The 19,752-nt window shown below is 44.1% G+C and overlaps 1 protein-coding gene across 1 annotated transcript; it reads right to left on the bottom strand.

Annotated features, from left to right (window-relative positions):
* Positions 1 to 3,840: 3,840 nt before the first annotated feature.
* Positions 3,841 to 6,990, bottom strand: LOC121771233 (protein SOSEKI 2-like). The gene is made up of 6 exons (XM_042168010.1): positions 6,644 to 6,990; positions 6,505 to 6,574; positions 6,322 to 6,434; positions 5,828 to 6,231; positions 5,425 to 5,621; positions 3,841 to 3,951 (listed from the first exon to the last, which is right to left on the bottom strand). Exons 1-6 carry the CDS (start codon positions 6,789 to 6,791, stop codon positions 3,846 to 3,848), a joined length of 1,038 nt encoding a protein of 345 aa, XP_042023944.1. The 5' UTR covers positions 6,792 to 6,990; the 3' UTR covers positions 3,841 to 3,845.
* Between the last annotated feature and the right edge of the window lie 12,762 nt (positions 6,991 to 19,752).

Genomic DNA, 19,752 nt, shown 5'->3' with positions numbered 1-19,752 from the left:
ACTTTCACCTTTGAAACTGAGACCCTTACTGTCAAGAGTACTCAGCGATATCAGATTCTTCGTCATTTGTGGAACATGCCTAACATCGTTCAAGGTGCAGAAGACCCCATCATGCGTCCTAATCTTGATTGAGTCGATGCCAACCACCTTGCAAACAACATTGTTGGCCATGGTAACATTGCCTCCATCTATCTGCTCATAAGTGGTGAAATACTCCCTGTGAGGACAGAGATGATACGATGCTCCAGAATCCAAAATCCACACATCATTACATTGTGGTTGTTCATCGGCAACCAAGGCCAGTTCTTCTTCCGAGTTTGCGTCATCAGCTTCTGCCACAGTCACAGAACCGTTAGCATCCTTTTTCTTGCCTAATTTCTTCTTTATCTGTGGACAATCAATCTTCCAATGCCCTGGTTCTGTACAATATATGCAAATGTCATCTGACTTAGGGCTTTAGGACCTTTTAAACTTTTGGAGTTCTGTTTCTTATGTCCGAATTTCTTCTGTCCCTTACCCGTAACAGATAATCCAGATGCCAGATTTTATGTGGCTGTACTCGTTGCCTGTTGACGATCCTCTCTGATGTGAAGAGCAGATCGAACATCCTCCAAAGAAAGAGTTTCTTTCCCAGTCATAAAAGACTCAACGAAATTCTCGTACGACTGGGGCAAAGAAACTAGCAGAATTAAAGCAGCATCCTCATCTTCTACTTTAACATCAACATTACGCAAATCCAGCAAAATTTTGTTCAAATTTTCCAGATGGTCCCGAAGGGGCATACCTTCCTGCATGCGTAGTCGAAACAAACATTGCTTCTGGAGCAACTTGTTGGTTAGAGACTTCGTCATGTATAGACTCTCCAACTTCGTCCAAAGGGCGGCAACAGTCTCCTGCTCAGCAACTTCGATGATAACATCGTCAGACAGGCACAACATGATGGTCGAGTGGGCCTTTTCGTCTAAGGTTGTCCACTCCTCATAATCCTCCATTGCCTTCTTTGTTTTGAGCGGCGCCCACAAACCCTGTTGTTTCAACATAGATCGCATGTTGATTTGCCATAAGCTAAAACTATTTCTATCGGTGAATTTGTCGACCTTCACGTTCAAAGCAGACATCTTGATCGATTAACACGGAAACCCTAACAGATGCGGAATTCAAAACCCTAGTCCGAAAACCAAGCTCTAGATACCAGTTTGTTGTGACAAAATAGAGTAATTGTGTAATCGACAAACGAAAGAACGTAAAGAGACACAGAATTTACGTGGTTCGCCAATTGGCTACGTCCACGGGCAAGAACGGAGAACAAATTATATTATGACTGCTGTTACAGATTTAAGATCACGATCACAGAATTATGTGCTCTACTCACATATAAATAGGCACACATGAGATCATATCCTAATTAGGAAAATAAGCCTATCCCAATTAGGAAACATAATCCTATCCCAATTGGGAGAAAAATTCAAGGCATACTAACATCGGCCGACCCCACTTAGGTCCGTCATTGATCGCGACGGATGAAAATGGCAAAATGAGACGATTATTGGTGGACGGAGGGAGTACATATAATATAATAACCGCACTTTCTAATGATAGAAAACTCGGTTGATCGCGATTAATTGGAGAAGCTAGGAAGAGAGGAAAAAATAATTATTTGGGCATGAAACAATGTGCTAAACCTGGATTTTAGGTGAAGCAAATCTGAATATCAATCTCAGTAGTTCAACAATCAGAAGAAGATAATATTCATTCACATAAAGGCATACAAGGAATAATGTCCTAGCGGAAGCATTCGAGAGTAGAATAATGTCATGTATGAAGACACGACATCTTCTGAGCATGAGCATTTGGGGATCTTCTTCACTTTTATGCTCAACACCCACTATGGTCGTCACTGCTCACAGGCAGATTACTTGATGCATTCAGTGGACTCATGCCGAAAGCACTTGCTCAGAAATATTTATCATGCCACCATTGAGTAACCTCGGGGTTTTAACTTTAGAAAAACTCGAGACACTAAAATCATTTCCATCGTTAAACTTGGTTGCGCAACCATCTATCATCATCATCAATCCATATATGAACTATACATGAAAGGGAATGTTGTGGTCACATTCCAAGTCACTAGAACAACCAACTGGAAAGATGGCTCACGATCTAATATCAGTGTACACTAGCCTGAGTAGGGCTCACCCTATACTCAGATTCGAATTCGATTAACTATATATGGCAAAAGCTACTTCAGATAGGTTCCATCAAAATCAAAACACGACATGATAAATACATACTCCATGTCACCTTTGACATAAAAAAATATGTACTTAAGACATAGTCCTTATTTAAAAAGAAAGCCAACCTTGATTGCTTACTTCATTAACTCTACTTTCCGTATTAAAATATAGTGCAAAAGAACATAACATGCTTAAAAGCACAATACTTTAGTAAAAATCTAATAAACAACACATGCATCCTATATGATATTCATTTTACCTTCCGATCTTTCCTAGGAAATTCAGAAAATTTCAGTGACTTTAAAATATCGTCTTCATCTCCCTTTCGATTTTCGCGGCCGCCCGTTCGCATCCCCAAAAGTCTATTAATAAACCACAACACGAGAAATAAATTGATTCAGCTGCAGCCCAACTATTTAAATTCCAGTCCAACCTCCTTTCCATTATTCGAATCCATCGGCCCAAACCATAAAATACATCACAAAACCATGTCTTCTCTACTTACTCTTCCAGCCCAAAGAATAAAAACAAAGACCCAACTTTAATAAACAAACAGCCCAATGATACTTTTACCTTCTTTTAACTAATCGGCCCAAACAATTAATTCCATGGTTCAACTCTTGCAAGTGAAAAGTGGGAGAATCTGAAGGGATAAAAAAGTAAAATGATCATGTGGTGGAAGAGAACATTCACGCTGGATTGAGGAAGGATTTATCTTATAGAGCTCACAAGAAATTAATTTGGGGAAAAAAAGGCTTCTCAAATCTCAACCAAATTGGGCTCAAATAAAGAAATTTAAAATTCTTTTGAATGGATAACTGATGAAGGATTTGTCTTATTGAGCTCACAAGAGAAATTAATTTGGTGAAAAAAGGCTTCTCAAATCTCAAACCAAATTGGGCTCAAATAAAGAAAATTAAATTTCTTTTGAATGGATAATTGATACGCCTAACATTGTACTACATTATATTTTTTGATCGACTGAAGAACACATAGTACTATTCATTTAATTGACGAAAAGAAACAAATGCAAGAAAAAAAATCGTCTTAAAAAAACGATGTCCTTTGAGTGACGATTAAAAAGGATAGAAAAAGTCGGGTGTTACATATAAAGTCACTAAATCGCACAAGTGTTACACTGTTAAAGTTGTATATTGAAAAGCATGTTTCGAGCAATTAGCACGAATAGAATTTTGCTTTGATAGAATAAACTCTAAAATCCACTTTTAACCCAAAGCAAAAAGAAGTGGAAGTTTTATTACATTGTGTTTCTTTATGCATTTATCAGATATTTCTCAAACATTTAAATGTATATAATAAATCTAATTCTTCTACTTAGTAGACTGGTTGTAAGCATCATTCACAGTAGGTAATATAGCCGGTTCTATGCAATAGTTTACGGAAGAGAGATCGAATTTCACAACCTATACACACTTTCGCTACCTATCGTACACTACTACACTAGTTACTTAAATAATCCAGGAAACTTTAAAATTTATGAGTTGGGTAAAAAAGCACATGACATAATCTGGGTAAATACTGACATAACTAATTGCAATAGAGTTGCAAACAACGAAATTACAAGTGAGTAATTTTGTGAGAATAAATGGTTCATTTCTTGGGCTGTCTATAGCACGACCTCTTCATTGGCATGCATCTCCCCTTCTTTTGCACTTGTTCCTCATCAGCTGCTTCTCCTAGCCCACTCATGCCACTCCTAATTATCAAATCATCCCACACAAAATTATTACTCCTACCATGATACAATTTTGATAATTTATGCATCTTCGTTTGAGATATTAAAAGCCCTATTCAACCTTAGCTGGGGCATTTTATTTGGTATAAAAATTAAGAAATGAGTTTTTAAAACTAAGTGACATGAGGACAAAAATAAGAAAGAAAAAATAAAATACTAACCAAGAGAGAGATATTCAAAATAAAATACTAACAAAGAGAGAGATATGTTTCAACTAAGATGAAACATAGAGGTGGTGTTTGGTTTTCAAGATAAAATAATACTCCTTCTGTTCCATAAAAATATGGGTTATGGATATAGTACGAGAATTAAAATAAAATTGGTAAAGTAAGGGAGATGAGGAGAATAGTAGTTAAAATAGAGTTAGATGATAGTGTGACCTACATTATTTAATTGATATAACTTTCTAAAAATGGAATGCACATATTTTTTGTGGGACGGATGAAAATGGAAAGTGTTCATATTTTTATGGGACGGATGGAGTACAAGATATAATCTATGATTGAATTGTGAGATTATTTTAGTCACAAGAGGTAAGCTATAATTAATTATCCTGTTATTATCCATCTAGGATTGAGTCGTGAGATTGAATCTATAATGAATCAAACACACTAGACATTTAATTTCGGATACAATCTTATAAACCGAACACCCCCAAAAAGTACTTTTAATACGATCTAATTCGTTTGGTTCGGGCTAGCTCTAGGGACTAGCGTTATTTTGAATTTAAGATCTGATGATTTTGCACATAACTCCTCTCTTTTTTTTGAAGCCACCTCCTACCTACGAGTAACAATTTGTGAAGAAACAAAAAACACAAATTTACCTAAAAGTAAAAAAGAATTCGTGGAAAAAGTAAACTTTTTGAAGAAAATCACATTCTCTATTTTGTCAAGAATCCAATGGGGCCTAAAAAATCAACTTCAACCTATAGCAAAAATCACAAGTTGCATGTCTTTTTCTCTTTTGATATATTTATCTTGGTATTACAAATTTGGTTTTTTCATTTGGCATTTTGCCTGCAGAAAGAGAGATTAGATAATGACCAACAACACTTAAAAGTTGACTTTAACACCTACTTAACTATACTCAAATAATTTGACACGTCGATTTCAATAATCTTTTGTTTTTAAACGTTTGTCTTGTCTTAACGATTTCAATAATCATTATGGTATCAAATTGCCTTTCTAGCACGTTTACTAAGACCCAAGTCAAACTCTAAATACCCCTCCCCTAATAATAACAAAAAAAAAACATCAAGTGTGTGTGAATTAGTCAATCAGTAAAGAGGTTAATCAGTTAATGTCTACCCAAGAGTATTATGTAGTTTTTTTTGGCTTAAATTTAAATTAATTTACCGATAAAAATATTTTTTTTAAATTAGAAAAGAAAAGCATCATAGCCATTAAAATAAGAAACATCAAACACACTCACTTTTCTTCATTATGAGATGATGATTTCTTCAATCCTTCAACTTTTTCGATGGGGATTGCCTCCACAATGCTACTGCTGAAATACTCCTTTTCCTCCGATTGCAAGTTCCCAAACCTCGGATTCTCCGACATCAAACCTATCATCTTTACATCCTCGTCCTCGTCCACGACAAGCTTAACCGCTGATTTGCATACAACCTAACCAGATAAAATCAAATTAACCATAAATGTCCCAATTTTAACGATACGAGTTTTAAGAAATTGTTGGACGGACGAAAAAGGAAAAAGTGAAATGAGACATTTATTGACGAACGAACGAAAAAGAAAAAATAGGACATTTAGTTGCGGGCGGAGGGAATAATTCTAAAAAAATAAAGCATAGGACATATCACAAGATTCACAACCCCTTTATGCAGGCCGCCGACGCCGCTCCTTCGGGCCGCTTCCGGCGGCGCAGCCTTCCTGAACGAGACAGAGCTGCCGCAAGCAATGAGGCTGAGCAGCATAGAGTTTCTGCTCAGCAATGGCTCGTGGCCAACATCTTCGAAATCCTTGCCTTTTTCGACACCTATCGCTTCATTGTTCGTCTTCTCAGAGACGGAGGATGACGTGGTCGATGGTGGCGACGAAAAGGAGTTGGTTTCCGACAATAATTCAGCCTTCGGAGCCTTGAATTCGTCGGTCGAGACCCCCCTCGAGCGTCTCGACCGCGGCGTAAAGGTGCTAGTGTATCCTTCTTCCTCCTCATCTCGATCGTATTGGTTATTGATTTGTGGAACTTTGCTAATTTGAAGATGTCGCAATTTCTCTATAGTCACAATAAACACCACAACTTAGACATCAATCGGTGCAATTTCATTAAAAAGAGAAAGAGATTAATTTAATTTAATTCAATTACCAGTGGCGCCCTCAATTAATTCAGATCCTTTTAGTACATATTCAGCTCCTTCACATGGATAAATAGCATCATTTTGTGCCAAATCATTCCACACATACCCATTCTTGTATATCCTACATACATGTAACTAGTATTACTATAAATTCCAATTTTAATATGTTCAAATTAAATTTGTGACACTACCTTTTGCAAGACCAAGAGTAGAGGGAAGGCATGGCCTTACCCCTTAGAACCGTGAGGCGATCTATAACATCTACAAACACATGAAAAAATGTGACATCAAAATCAAATTAAATAAGTAAATTTGAACCAAATAACAAACCTTTTAAACGAAGTTGTTGATGAAAAAGATGAGTGACTTCCATGTAATGAGGGTGGTCGAGATGGCCATTTCTTGAAAGATAGTAAAGAATTTGGACTTTCTTGAAAGATGGCTTCATCATTCTTGCTTCCACACACCTCACATCCATTCTCTCTTTTTTCTCTCTAGAAATGTTGAGAAGTTGTTAGAGAGAGTGTACGTGTGTTGATACCTCTTTTTACACGAGGGGGCAGAGGATAGAGTGAAAGAGACAAGGCAACAAAGAGAGAATGCCTCGATCACCGTATCTACAGCAATTTCTTTCAGAGAGGGAATGTATGTGTGAGGTAAGGTAAGGTGAGGTGAGATGAGGTGTAGTTCACTATACTATGTTGCAACCTTCACATATCATGTGAGCTAAATATACTCTATAAAATTGAGTTATAGTACTCCCTAATTCCACCGTGGTTGACAGACTTTGACTCGGCATGACTTTTAAAAAATATACTATAATGGAAATGGATTGAAAAGGTATAAATATGTGAATGTGAGTGAGTTAAGAGTGTCCACAATGGTGGCCCTTGAAGGCCACCAAAGTTGGCCCGGCCATCATTTGTGTCTCTCTTGTGGCCCTCCGCAATGGTAAATTAACAAAACTAAACAAAAACAAAGAGGGCCACGAAATGTGGCTTTCTAAAAAAAATAATTTGATTGCCTTTTTAAATGATATTTTTAATTTAAGTTCAACAAATTTTATTAGACTACAATTTATTATATTTATAATTTTAATTAAAATAAAATAATTTGGAATCAAAAAAAAATTCATAACCTAAAAAAAAATTTAACAAGAACTTCGTTGTATTATATTAAAATAGGAAAATTATACAACGAAAGTTTTCTAGTTTAAAAACAACAACCCGAAAACCCATATCACTCTGCGGCGCTCCTTCTACAGTTCCAGACCTCTTCAACCATATCAGCCTGCAGTGATGTATGCGATATTTGGCTCCGCATATCGGTGTACCGCTGGATCAAGTATTCATTCGTACGTGGTACACCCATCTGCAGGGGCTCCATGGCAGTACTCGAGCTCAACTAGCACCATCTTCCGGTGTCCATCGCTCTGCAGCAAATCCTTCGTCAGCTATTATCATATTGTGCAATATGATACGTGCAGTCATGATGTCTGATACATCATTTTCGTGCCATTGTCGAACCGGGCACCGTATGATGGCCCATCGCGCTTGGAGGACACCAAAAGCTCGCTCGCCGACGGAAAATTTCTGGCGGACAACGGGTGTTCTCGTTGAAGTAGTCTTCCATCAACCGGCGGTCAGCCCCGGCATGGTCACGGTCGATATACCGCCGATGATAGAACGGCCGAGGGACCGCCACCGCCGCCGCCGCCTCTGCCTCGTCAGCTTCACGTTGCACCGCTGCAACAAGGTTTTGGAACTCCAGATCTACCACTTCTTGGAACTGTTCATCGACGGAATCCATAATTCAAAAGTTGAATTAAAATAGATTGGAAAGAGTGGTGTTTGAATTGGGGATTGGAAGTGTAAAATGGAGTGGAAAAAAATGGAAATGGAAGTAATATTTATAAAATAATTTTCAAAAATTAAAAAAAAAATATTATATCGCGGCCCAGCCGCGAAACGTGGCCCGTTGCAGTGGAGGGCAGCGGCTCACACGGCTCAGCCGCGTGAAGGCCGCGGCCGCGGCTCTCTCTCGGCTCTCGGCCCTCAGTCGCGTCTCTCGGCTCTCTGCAGTTGGGGGCAGCGCACCGAGCCGCGGGCCGCGGCTCCCCCACTGTGGACACTCTAATAGGATGTGAGGTCCATTATCAAAAATAATAAAAGGTAAGTGTGACAAGTATTGACGGAGTGATAAAAAGGAAACTAGTAACAAATAATGGCGGACTAGAGGAGTATCTCAATTTCAGTAAAGAATAGGTAATACCTTTTTAAATTGAAAGAGTTATAATATCTTGTTAAATAGGAGTACTCCACAATTACAATTGGAGAAGGGATTTTTCCAGAAAGAAATGCTCTAATTTGATTAAGGTAATTACTCCCTTCGTTCCATAGCAGTGGAGTCATTTTGCTATTTTGATACGTTTTATAATAGTGGAATCATTTCCCTTTTTAATAAAAGTCAACACATTTCTTCTCACTTACTTTACTCTCTCTTCATCTCTTTACTTTCTTAATCTCAGTGCTAAAAAAATGTTCATATTATTATAGAATTGAAGGATGATGATTCCGCGAATTTTTGATGTTAGCAAAGGCTGGTAGAGAATGAAAATACAGACACAAAGAATTTACGTGGTTCGATTTACTGAAGTAAATCTACGTCCACGGGAAAAAGGGAGGGCAAGTTTGTATTGCTTGATCTGCCAAATACAGCTTACAACACAGACTTGCTATATGATTGTTTCTCTAGAGAGATTCTAACCTCTTCTATCAGATCTAAGTTCTATTTATATAATGAACTCAGATCATGGCTTGCATCACCACCCTAAGTCGTGGATGTCGTGTAGGTTATGGCCTAAGATCGTGGGCGAAGCGTAGGTCATGGCCTACGATCGTGGCCTGAACTGACATCACGTGGTAGTGGGTGTGTTGGACATCCTGTATGGGTCCACTAACTCCTTGTTCGGCCGAATACCGAGACCGAACTGCTTTGGTTGCCGATCTGAGAGTAGAGCTTGATGCCGACCTGAGAGCAGAGCTTGATTGGTTGGCTTTTACCGAGCTGTAGGCTGAGGCCGAACTCTTTGGTAATGCCGAACTGAACTCTTGGGCTTTGGGCTGGCCGAGCTGTCACTGCTATTGGGCTTGTTTAGTACGTACCCCATCACTACCCCCCCCGAAAAGCGAAGTGATTCACTTCGGCGAAGCGAGTCACTTCGGCATTCTGGAAAAGGGTACGGGGGAGGCTGAAGTCAGGGGACGTGCCCTGCGCGTGACTGCATTAAATGCGGCATTAAATGCGACAGTAAAATCCGGCCGTTGAATCCTGAAAAGGTGGGATATGAAACGGTGCGATGATTTGAAATCTTTTCCAAATCTGATAAATACCGTCTTTCTTCATCATTTGAACACCTTTGCTATTGGCTTCTTCTGCACTCTCTATCTTCTGCGTGAAAAATTTCCTTCCGCTTTCAAAAATTTCTTCAGACTACCTTCACCTTCAAAAAGTAAGAAAAATGTCTTCTTCTTCTTCTTCGGAGTCGGGTAGCGTTAGGAAAGGGGGTAAGGGGTCTTCTAGCCGGAAAGAATCCGGGGAGAAGACCGTAGAGTATTTTCACAGTATCTTGAGTAAGGATACTGTGATATCCCTTTACGAAAAATACTCTTTTCCTGGGGGGAAGGCGGTGGTACCTGACGGTGATCACAGGGCTGACTCCCCGCCGGAGGGTTACGTCACCGTGTATGAGGCCTGCTTAGAATGCGGGCTTCGTTTCCCCCTCCCTTCTGCCTTTATAGATTTACTAGATTTTTTTCAGCTTCCTTTAGGCCAGGTGACTCCGAACTCTTGGAGGCACTTGTCGGCCTTCGCTGCCGAACTCCGTAGGTTAGGAAGGGATTTGTCTTTGAAGGCGATCCTTAAATTCTTTCAATTTAAGAGGAAGGGGTCTTGGTTTTACTTGATCCCTTTACAGCCCTTTAGGGCCTTTTGTAAAACGAAGTGGCCGAAGTGGCAAAATCGCTTCTTCTACTATGATAGGACCGCGGCTCCTAGTTTTCCCTGGAGAGGGCCGGAGTCCGTTATCCGTCACCCTCGGCCTGAACCGTTGGACGAGCTCGATGGCGAGCTCAACAAGATTCCCATAGTTAGGAAACAATACACGGAGTCTGAGCTCGTCAAGGGCGACGTCGTGTTCGACATCTCGTCTTCGGACGAAGAGGCCGAGGGTGAGGATTTCTCTTTATCTTTATGCTCTACTGCTTTAACGAAGAAAATCTGACTTTGCTTTCTTGCTTTTTGGCAGTGTTCATGTTGAATAAGGCTATCAGAAAGTCCTCCGAGCTTGTGGAGCCGGAGAGAGAGAAGGCTACCAGCTCGGCGCCTGATGCCGAGAAGAATCCGAAGAGGCAAAAGACCTCTTCGGGTCCAAAGAAGCCGGAGTCGACTTCGGCAAGCAAGAAGGGGAATACCCAGAAGCCCCCAAGGGCGCCAGAGAAAGACGTGGTCTTGGCGCCTCCTTCGGAGCATATCTGTGAGCCATTTTTATGGCCCACGGACTTCGCCGAGGTGAATTGTCTTCTTGATTCCTTGGCTTGGCTTGTCTTGTATTTTTGGTGCCCTCTATTAACTTTTTTCCTTATCCATTTTCAGAGGAATGATATGCTCTCCAAGCTCGTCGCCGTCGAACTCTCCAAAGCGTCCAACGACTATGCCGAGATGCAGAGGAAATTGGCGGCTGCTTGTCACCGGGCCGAGCAGGCTGAGGCAAACTTTGAGAAAGCCAGGGCTGCTAGGATTTCGGCCCAGGATGAAGCTCAGTTTGCCAAAAACCAGCTCGTCATCCAGCGAGAGCAGACGAAACGGAGGGATGCTGCCGCCGTGGTTGCCCAAGGAGAGGGTCTCCGTGCCTACACGGAGAGACTCTTTTTGAGCAGCCAGTTCTCGGCCTTTGTCGGTAGTCTGGTAAGGCTAATTGCCGATAAGGGCGAGCAGGGGCCCGACGTCGTGCTGCCTCTGTACAGCCGAGAGATAGCTGCTCGGCTTCAGAATCTGCCGCTCCTTGAGGAGCTCGCTTCATCCTCGGTCCTGCTTTCTGCAGACCGAGTCCGGAGTTGTCGAGCTGATCGGGACGAGAACCTGGAGGCTATCTTTGCCTCCGTGGGACCCGTTTCACCCGCTTCGACTTACAACGGAGAGGGTGAGGCCGAGCCGCTGGAGCGGGAGGCCGAAGTCGATCAGGCCGGGCATCCGGAGAAGGAGGCCGATCAGGAGGCGGAGGCGAGGCCGGCAGGAGGTGAGGCCGAGGCTGAGGTAGCCCAGGAGAAGGAAGCTGTACCAGACCGAGGAGCCGGAGACGAAGCAGGCGGAGTATGATTTCGTCTCCCTTCTCTTAGTCTAGTTTCTTCCTTGTAAAATGGCCTTGAAGCCCTAGTGTAAAAAATTTTCCTTGTGAATGAAAAATTCTCTACATTTGTCTTCGTATAGCTTTTCGTACTCGCCTTTACTCCTGTTGTATTTTACTATCTGCTCGGTACAGCTGCCGAACTAATATAGCTGCTTTGTACTCAAGGAGATGGGGATACTTCACTGGAAACGGCTGTACTCTTCGGCTTTAGACGAAGCTGAGAGAAGAGCTATAGCCGATCAGACGAAGAATGACGAGCTTCTGGCTCGTTTAGTGAAGCTGGAGGCCGATAATAAGGACTTAGAGTCCGATAAGAAGGATCTGGAGGCCGAGCTGAATACGACCATTGCTGAGAGGACTGCGTACGAGGATTACATCCGTGTGCGCGGGGGATTGACCATCTCAGATGTTCAGAGTCGAGTTGACGAACTGTGGGAGGAATATCTTGTACTCCGGAGGAACAATGCGCTGGAGAGCTCGGCTTGCCAACAAGTTGTGAAATCATTACGGCGCTGGGCTTCTCGGTACGACATTGTTCTTTCTCGGCGCCCCTCCATAGAAAGATTCCTTCGGCATATCGTGCCAACAGATGCTCGCACTCCAGATCAAACCTCTGGTTCCCTTGTTCAAAATCCTACTCCCAGCCAACAACGAACTCCGGAACAGCCGGAAACGTCAAGACGAGAACGGGCTCAGGAGCAACCGGAATCGTCAAGACGGGGACGGACTGAAATTCGCCGAGGAGTTGTGACTATGAGCGAGCAAGATCAGCAGATGCTTATTGCCGAGACTCTTCATCGCCGAGGTGTTAGGACTTCTCGGGCTCGGGGAAGAGGCGTTGGGTCGAGGATAGCATCTCGTCGACCTGCTTATTCTTCATCTGCTCGGAACAACCGAACTCGGCTTCCAGAGGATTTTGCAGATAGGTGGCTTAACTTCAGCAACCCTGGACAGTAGAATAGTCCTTTGTAATAGCGTAACGCCATTTTGTAGGGTAGCGGAGTTGTATGCCGAACAAGATTTGATAAATGAAATTTTGTTTTCGCTTCTAACACTGTATTTACAGCTTAGCGAAAAAATTTCATCGTACTTGTCCTCGGTCTTATGAAGTAAACTTCTTTGACCGGACTTGGTCCTTGGTCTGATGAAATAAACATCTTTGACCGGACTCGTCTTTGGTCTGATGAAATAAACATCTTAGACCGGACTCGTCTTTGGTCTGATGAAATAAACATCTTTGACCGGACTCGTCTTTGGTCTGATGAAATAAACATCTTCGACCGGACTCGTCTTTGGTCTGATGAAATAAACATCTTTGACCGGACTTGGTTTGTGTTCTAATTTGGCGATTTTTGTCGCCGGGATCGAACTTTCCCTTGTCCTAATTCGGCGAGTTTTATCGCGTGGATCGGACTTTCCCAGTTAACCGAAGTGGTCTTATGCAGTAAACCTCTTTGACTAGACATGGTCGTCCCCGGTCTTATGAGGTAAACTTCTTTGACCGAACTTGGTCGTCCTAATTCGGCGAGGTTTATCGCGTGGATCGGACTTTCCCTTATTGCAGTTCGTTTCAGACGAAGTGCTTGTTAAGCTGAATTGCGGTCTTGTATCCTCCTTGGAAGCTTGGACTCACAATCGTTGGCTTATTGCAGTTCGTTTCAGACGGACTGCTTGTTAAGCTGAATTGTGGTCTTATATCCTCCTTGGAAGCTTGGACTCACAATAGTCTTTAATAATCGATCTAAAAAGGGGATCAGTCTTTAAAGAACGATATACCTTGGTACCATTTGTAAGAGACGACAAGCACATAGAGACAAAACACACAGGGAAAAAATGAAAAAGACGAAGAAAAAAAACTTTAAACCTTTTTTTTAAAACGACAAGTAAAAGGTACAAGTAAAAAACAAACAAATAAAAACACATACCCCTATGACCGAACTAGACACGAGACGGACTGACCGGACTTGTCTCTTACAAGTGGAACTTCTTGAGGTTGGAGACGTGCCATGTTCGGGGTACTTGTTCTCCTGACATGTGAGTCAATTTATAAGACCCTTTGCCGAGGACTTCTGACACCCGATATGGACCCTCCCATGTGGGTTCGAGTTTGCCCAGCTTTTCTGCTCGGCTTACTTCGTTGTTTCTCAAGACGAGATCTCCCACTTGAAATTGAAGCTTTTTCACCCTTTGGTTATAATACCGGGCTACTTGCTCCTTATACTTGGCTGCTTTTATGCACGCCAATTCTCTTCTTTCTTCGGCGAGATCTAGTTCTGCTCTCAGTCCGTCGTCATTCATTTCTGAGGAGAAATTTAGAGTTCGGGGACTGGGTACGCCGATCTCCACCGGAATTACGGCTTCAGTGCCGTACACCAGACTATACGGAGTTTCACCGTTGGAGGTTTTGGGTGTAGTTCGGTAGGACCATAGGACTTGAGGGAGATTTTCTACCCATTGTCCTTTGGCTTGTTCTAACCGAGCTTTCAACCCTTTCACCAGAATCCGGTTCGTTACTTCCGTTTGTCCGTTTGCTTGGGGATGGGAGACCGAAGTGAACCGCTGTTGAATGTTCAGCTCTTGGCACCAATTCTTGAATGTCTTGTCGGTGAACTGAGTCCCATTATCCGAAATGAGGATGTGGGGTATGCCAAATCGGCACACTATGTTCTTCCAGACGAAGTCCAATGCCTTTGAGCTCGTTATCGTAGCTAAAGGTTCAGCCTCCACCCACTTCGTGAAGTAGTCCACGGCAACGATAAGGAATTTCATTTGCCGAGGAGCTTGAGGAAGTGGTCCCACTATGTCTATGCCCCATTGCATGAAAGGCCAAGGGCTTTGCATAGTGTATAGATCGGTCTGCGGCATCCTTGGGACATTTGCATGAATTTGGCACTTCGTACACTTCTTGACGAGCTGCACTGCCTCTTGTACCATGGTTGGCCAATAATATCCCCATCTCAGAACTTTTTTAGCTAAAGCTCTGGCTCCGATGTGGCTACCGCACGATCCTTCATGAACTTCTCTGAGGATGTAGTCCGTCTCTTCTGGTCCTACGCACCGCAATAACGGCTGGAGGTAAGACTTTCTAAAGAGGACTCCTTCATGAAGTTCGTACCGAAGAGCTCGGCACGTGATCTTCCGAGCTTCTCTCTTATCCTCGGGCAATTGTCCTTGATCCAGATACTGCAAGATCGGCGTCATCCAGTTCGGCGAGCTGGATACAGAATGTACCTCGGCTTCATCAATGCTTCGATGCATTAATTCTTCCGCCTTTGAGCTCGGATCTGAGGCCAACTTACTTAAGGTATCTGCTCGGCTATTTTCCGCTCTGGGAATGCGGATTATCCGGAAATAGGAGAAACTTCGGCTGATGCTTTGCGCTTTGTCCAAATACTTCTTCATTCTCTCGTCACGGGCTTCACTTGTACCCAACATGTGATTTACTATGACTTGTGAATCACAATGGACTTTGAGAGATTTGACGAGTAGACTTTGCGCTAACTGGAGTCCGGCCAGGAGGGCTTCGTACTCGGCTTCATTATTAGTAGTGGGGAATAGGAAACGAAGTGAGTAGGTTACCTCGTGTCCGTCGGGAGCGACAAGTAAAATACCAGCTCCACTTCCCATCTTGTTTGAAGCTCCATCTACGAATCCGCTCCAGCAGTCCGGCGGCTCTACTTCGGATTCCAAGGGCTGTGCTAGTTCGGCATTGGCAGAATTCTTCTGTTCGGCAATAATAGGAATTGCTTGATCGAACTTCGCTTCTGCAAGAAAATCTGCCAAGGCTTGTCCCTTGATGGCTTTCCGAGGTAGATATTCAATTGTGTGCTCTCCCAACTCTATAGCCCACTTGGCGATTCTGCCTGATGCTTCTGGCTTGGTCAAAACTTGCCGAAGAGGTAGATCGGTTAAGACGCATACCTTGTGAGCATAGAAGTATGGCCGCAGTCTCCTTGCTGCATTTACTAACGCCAGAGCAATTTTTTCCAGAGGTTGATACCTTGTTTCTGGACCTCTTAATGCTCGGCTTGTAAAGTAGATGGGAAACTGCTTTAGGCCTTCTTCTCGTACAAGCACCGCGCTGATGGTTTGATCCGATGCCGCTAAGTATAAGAATAGTACTTCGGCTTCGGCTGGAGCAGAGAGAATAGGAAGCTCGGCTAGATAACTTTTGAGCTCGTCAAAGGCCTTTTTCTGCTCGGCTCCCCACTCGAACTTTGGTGCCTTTTTCAACACCTTGAAGAACGGCAGTTGCTTTTCGGCTGCTTGGGAAAGGAATCGACTCAGTGCGGCTAGACATCCGGTTAGCCTTTGCACGTCATGTATGGACTTCGGCATTGCCATGTTCTGAACGACTTGAACTTTTGAGGGGTTTGCCTTGAGTCCGTCTTTTGAAACCCAACAACCCAGAAACTTTCCCGAATCTACCAAAAAGGTACACTTTTGGGGATTAAGTTTGAGGTTGGCTTTCTTGAGCACGTTGAGAGTGGACTTGAGGTTGTGCTCGTACTCCGAGGTGCTTTTGCTCTTGACGACTATATCGTCAACATATACTTCGACTTCCTTTCCAATCAGGTGCCGAAAAAGCTTGTCTACCATCCTTTGATAAGTGGCTCCGGCATTCTTTAAACCGAATGGCATCTTTTTATAAGCGAAAATGCCGAAATCAGTAATGAAGGCCGTTTTTGAAGCGTCAATCTCATCCATTAAAACCTGATGGTATCCTTTGTATAGATCAAGAAAACAAAAAATTTCAAAGCCTATCAGAGCTTCTACTTTTTTATCTATGTTCGGAAGGGGATAGCAATCTTTGGGACAGTGCTTATTTAGATCGGTGAAATCTATGCACATCCGCCATCCTCCTTCCTTTTTCTTGATCATGACAGGATTGGCCACCCACGAAGGGTACTTCACTTCGAATAACACATCCGCCTTCAATAATTGACGGACTTCGTCATGGATGACTTGACTTCGTTCTGCCGCAAAGAGTCTTTGCTTCTGTTTTATCGGCCGGACCGAAGGATCAATATTTAAACGATGAGTGATTACCTCGGGGGGCACTCCGGTCATGTCCAACGGAGACCATGCAAAGACGTCTTTGTACTCCTTGAGGAGCTGGATGGTTTTTTCCCGAAGTAGAGGCGTTCCCGCGAAGCCGATCTTAACCGTTCTGGATGGGTCGTCTTCGTACAGCTGAACTGTCATCGAGTTCGGCTCATGTATGACTTCGGTCATCGCCTCTGACTCCGGCTGCTGTGATTGCTATGCTTGGTGGTGCCGATCTGACTGCTCGGCACTTCTAAGCGCAATTTGCAGACATTCCTTTGCTCTCTTTTGGTCACCTCGGATGACCGCTATCCCTCCTTTAGTAGGGATCTTGATGGTGAGGTGATAAGTGGAGCAAATGGCCCGAACTGTGTTGAGCCAGTCTCTTCCCAGGATGACGTTGTACGGGGACCGAGCTTTCACCACGAAAAACTCAATCATCGTACTGGAGCTAGTAGGCGCTTTCCCCACCGTGATCGGAAGGCTGATAATACCTTCAGGGCGGGTGTCCTCCTGGGCGAAGCTCTTCAGGGGAAGCGGAGCCGGGCTGAGCCGAGCTGGGTCCACTTCTAGTTTGTCGAAGCACTCTTTAAAAAGAATGCTGACTGACGCTCCTGTATCCACAAACACCCTGTGGATCAGTTTGTTTGCCACTCCGGCTTGGATGACAATGGCGTCTTGGTGAGGAGAGATGGCCGGGACGGGATCAGCATCCGAGAACGTAATCACTTCGTCCTGCTTCAGCCTTTTATGCGTTGGCTCCTCTCGATTGGAGCCCCTGCGCTCTGACTTCAGGGACGACTTGGTCTTCCCGGCAGGGAGAGCGTCAATAGTCAGGATTACTCCATCATATTGCGGCTCGTCATCGTCTTCGGGATCCGGCTGCCTTTTCGGATCCTGAGGAGCGCAGTTCGCCCCTCTCTGCTTCTTATTCTTCTTTGACTGCTTGCTTTGGTATTTTTTCAATGTCCCTGCCCTCACAAGAACATCGATACCTGCAGCCAAGTTTCTGCACTCCTCGGTATCGTGACCGTGGTCTTGATGGTAGGAGCAGTAGTTATCCTGGGGTCGGCGCGCGGCTGATTTCGTCATCCGCTTTGGCTTTTCGAACAGGTCAGAGTGCAGTTCGAAAATTTCCGCTCTCGGCTTGTTCAGCGGTACGAACTGAGCGGGCGGCTTCTCGGGATTGAGACGGGGTCCCAATCTGTCTTGCACCGGAGTCCTTTGAATCCTTTCAAAGGGAGTTCGGCGAGGATGTCCCTGATCGCCAAAAGGAGTCCGGCGAGGATGTCCCTGATCGCTATGATCGGGCTTCCTCCTGTCTCCTCGGGACGATGAGCTGTCTAACGACCGTTTGCGACGGTCTGCCTCATCGGCCCGGGAGTACTGGTCCGCAATGTCCCACATTTCCTGAGCTGTCTGCGGACCGCACTCAACGAGCTTCCTGTAGAGAGCTCCAGGCAGGATTCCATTTTGGAATGCCGAGATGACAAGCAGATCGTTGAGATCGTCTACTTGCAGGCATTCCTTGTGGAATCTTGTCATAAAGTCGCTGATTTTTTCGTCGCGACCTTGACGAATGGAAAGCAGCTGAGCCGAAGTGATTCGGGCTTCCGCTTTCTGAAAGAACCTCCTGTGGAAGGCATCCATTAGATCTCGGTAAGATCTGATGCTGCCCTGGGGGAGGCTATCGAACCACCTTCTCGCGTTCCCGATGAGCAGCTCGGGAAATAGCTTGCACATGTGGACCTCGTTGAGACCCTGGTTCGCCATGTTATATTGATAGCGCCCCAGGAAATCGTGAGGGTCCACGAGCCCGTCGTAAGTCATCGACGGAGTTCGGTAGTTCTGTGGTAGGGGAGTTCGGGTGATGTCGTCCGAGAACGGAGTCTTCAGTGCTCCGTACACGGCGAATCCGATATCTCGTCGGTATGGAGGAGATTGAGTTCTCCTGTGATTCCGGTACCGAGGAAGATCAGGAATATGTCGGGGTTGAGGATTCTTCTTCCTGGAAGACACGGCACTACTGCGGTAGTGACTTTCATGTCTGGATGAGGAAGGAGAATCCTCCGTTTTCGTCTTCGGCTCTTGGCTCTTTTGCAGGAAGGCTAAAAACTCATCCTGCTTCTCAGCCAAGAACAGCTTGACAGCCTCATTCAGATCAGGCTGCTGGGAAGACTCAGTGGGACGATTTTTGGAGCGGCCTGTTCCTTCGCCATGAGAACTGGAGGTGGATTTATCCCTAGGCTGTTTTCCAGACCTATGGGATGGATTGGCTTCCTCCGGGTTCTCACGGGCAGGAATGCGGGTATTCTGCGATCTGGTATGCATTTTTTGGGTGGAAAAAATGGATCAAAAATTCGCTTTATCACAAATTTTGTTCTTCGTTTCCCACAGACGGCGCCAGTGATGATTCCGCGAATTTTTGATGTTAGCAAAGGCTGGTAGAGAATGAAAATACAGACACAAAGAATTTACGTGGTTCGATTTACTGAAGTAAATCTACGTCCACGGGAAAAAGGGAGGGCAAGATTGTATTGCTTGATCTGCCAAATACAGCTTACAACACAGACTTGCTATATGATTGTTTCTCTAGAGAGATTCTAACCTCTTCTATCAGATCTAAGTTCTATTTATATAATGAACTCAGATCATGGCTTGCATCACCACCCTAAGTCGTGGATGTCGTGTAGGTTATGGCCTAAGATCGTGGGCGAAGCGTAGGTCATGGCCTACGATCGTGGCCTGAACTGACATCACGTGGTAGTGGGTGTGTTGGACATCCTGTATGGGTCCACTAACTCCTTGTTCGGCCGAATACCGAGACCGAACTGCTTTGGTTGCCGATCTGAGAGTAGAGCTTGATGCCGACCTGAGAGCAGAGCTTGATTGGTTGGCTTTTACCGAGCTGTAGGCTGAGGCCGAACTCTTTGGTAATGCCGAACTGAACTCTTGGGCTTTGGGCTGGCCGAGCTGTCACTGCTAT

Source organism: Salvia splendens, chromosome 16 (assembly GCF_004379255.2).
Source record: "Salvia splendens isolate huo1 chromosome 16, SspV2, whole genome shotgun sequence".
NCBI lineage: Eukaryota > Viridiplantae > Streptophyta > Magnoliopsida > Lamiales > Lamiaceae > Salvia > Salvia splendens.
This window is presented reverse-complemented; position numbering and strand designations above follow the sequence as displayed.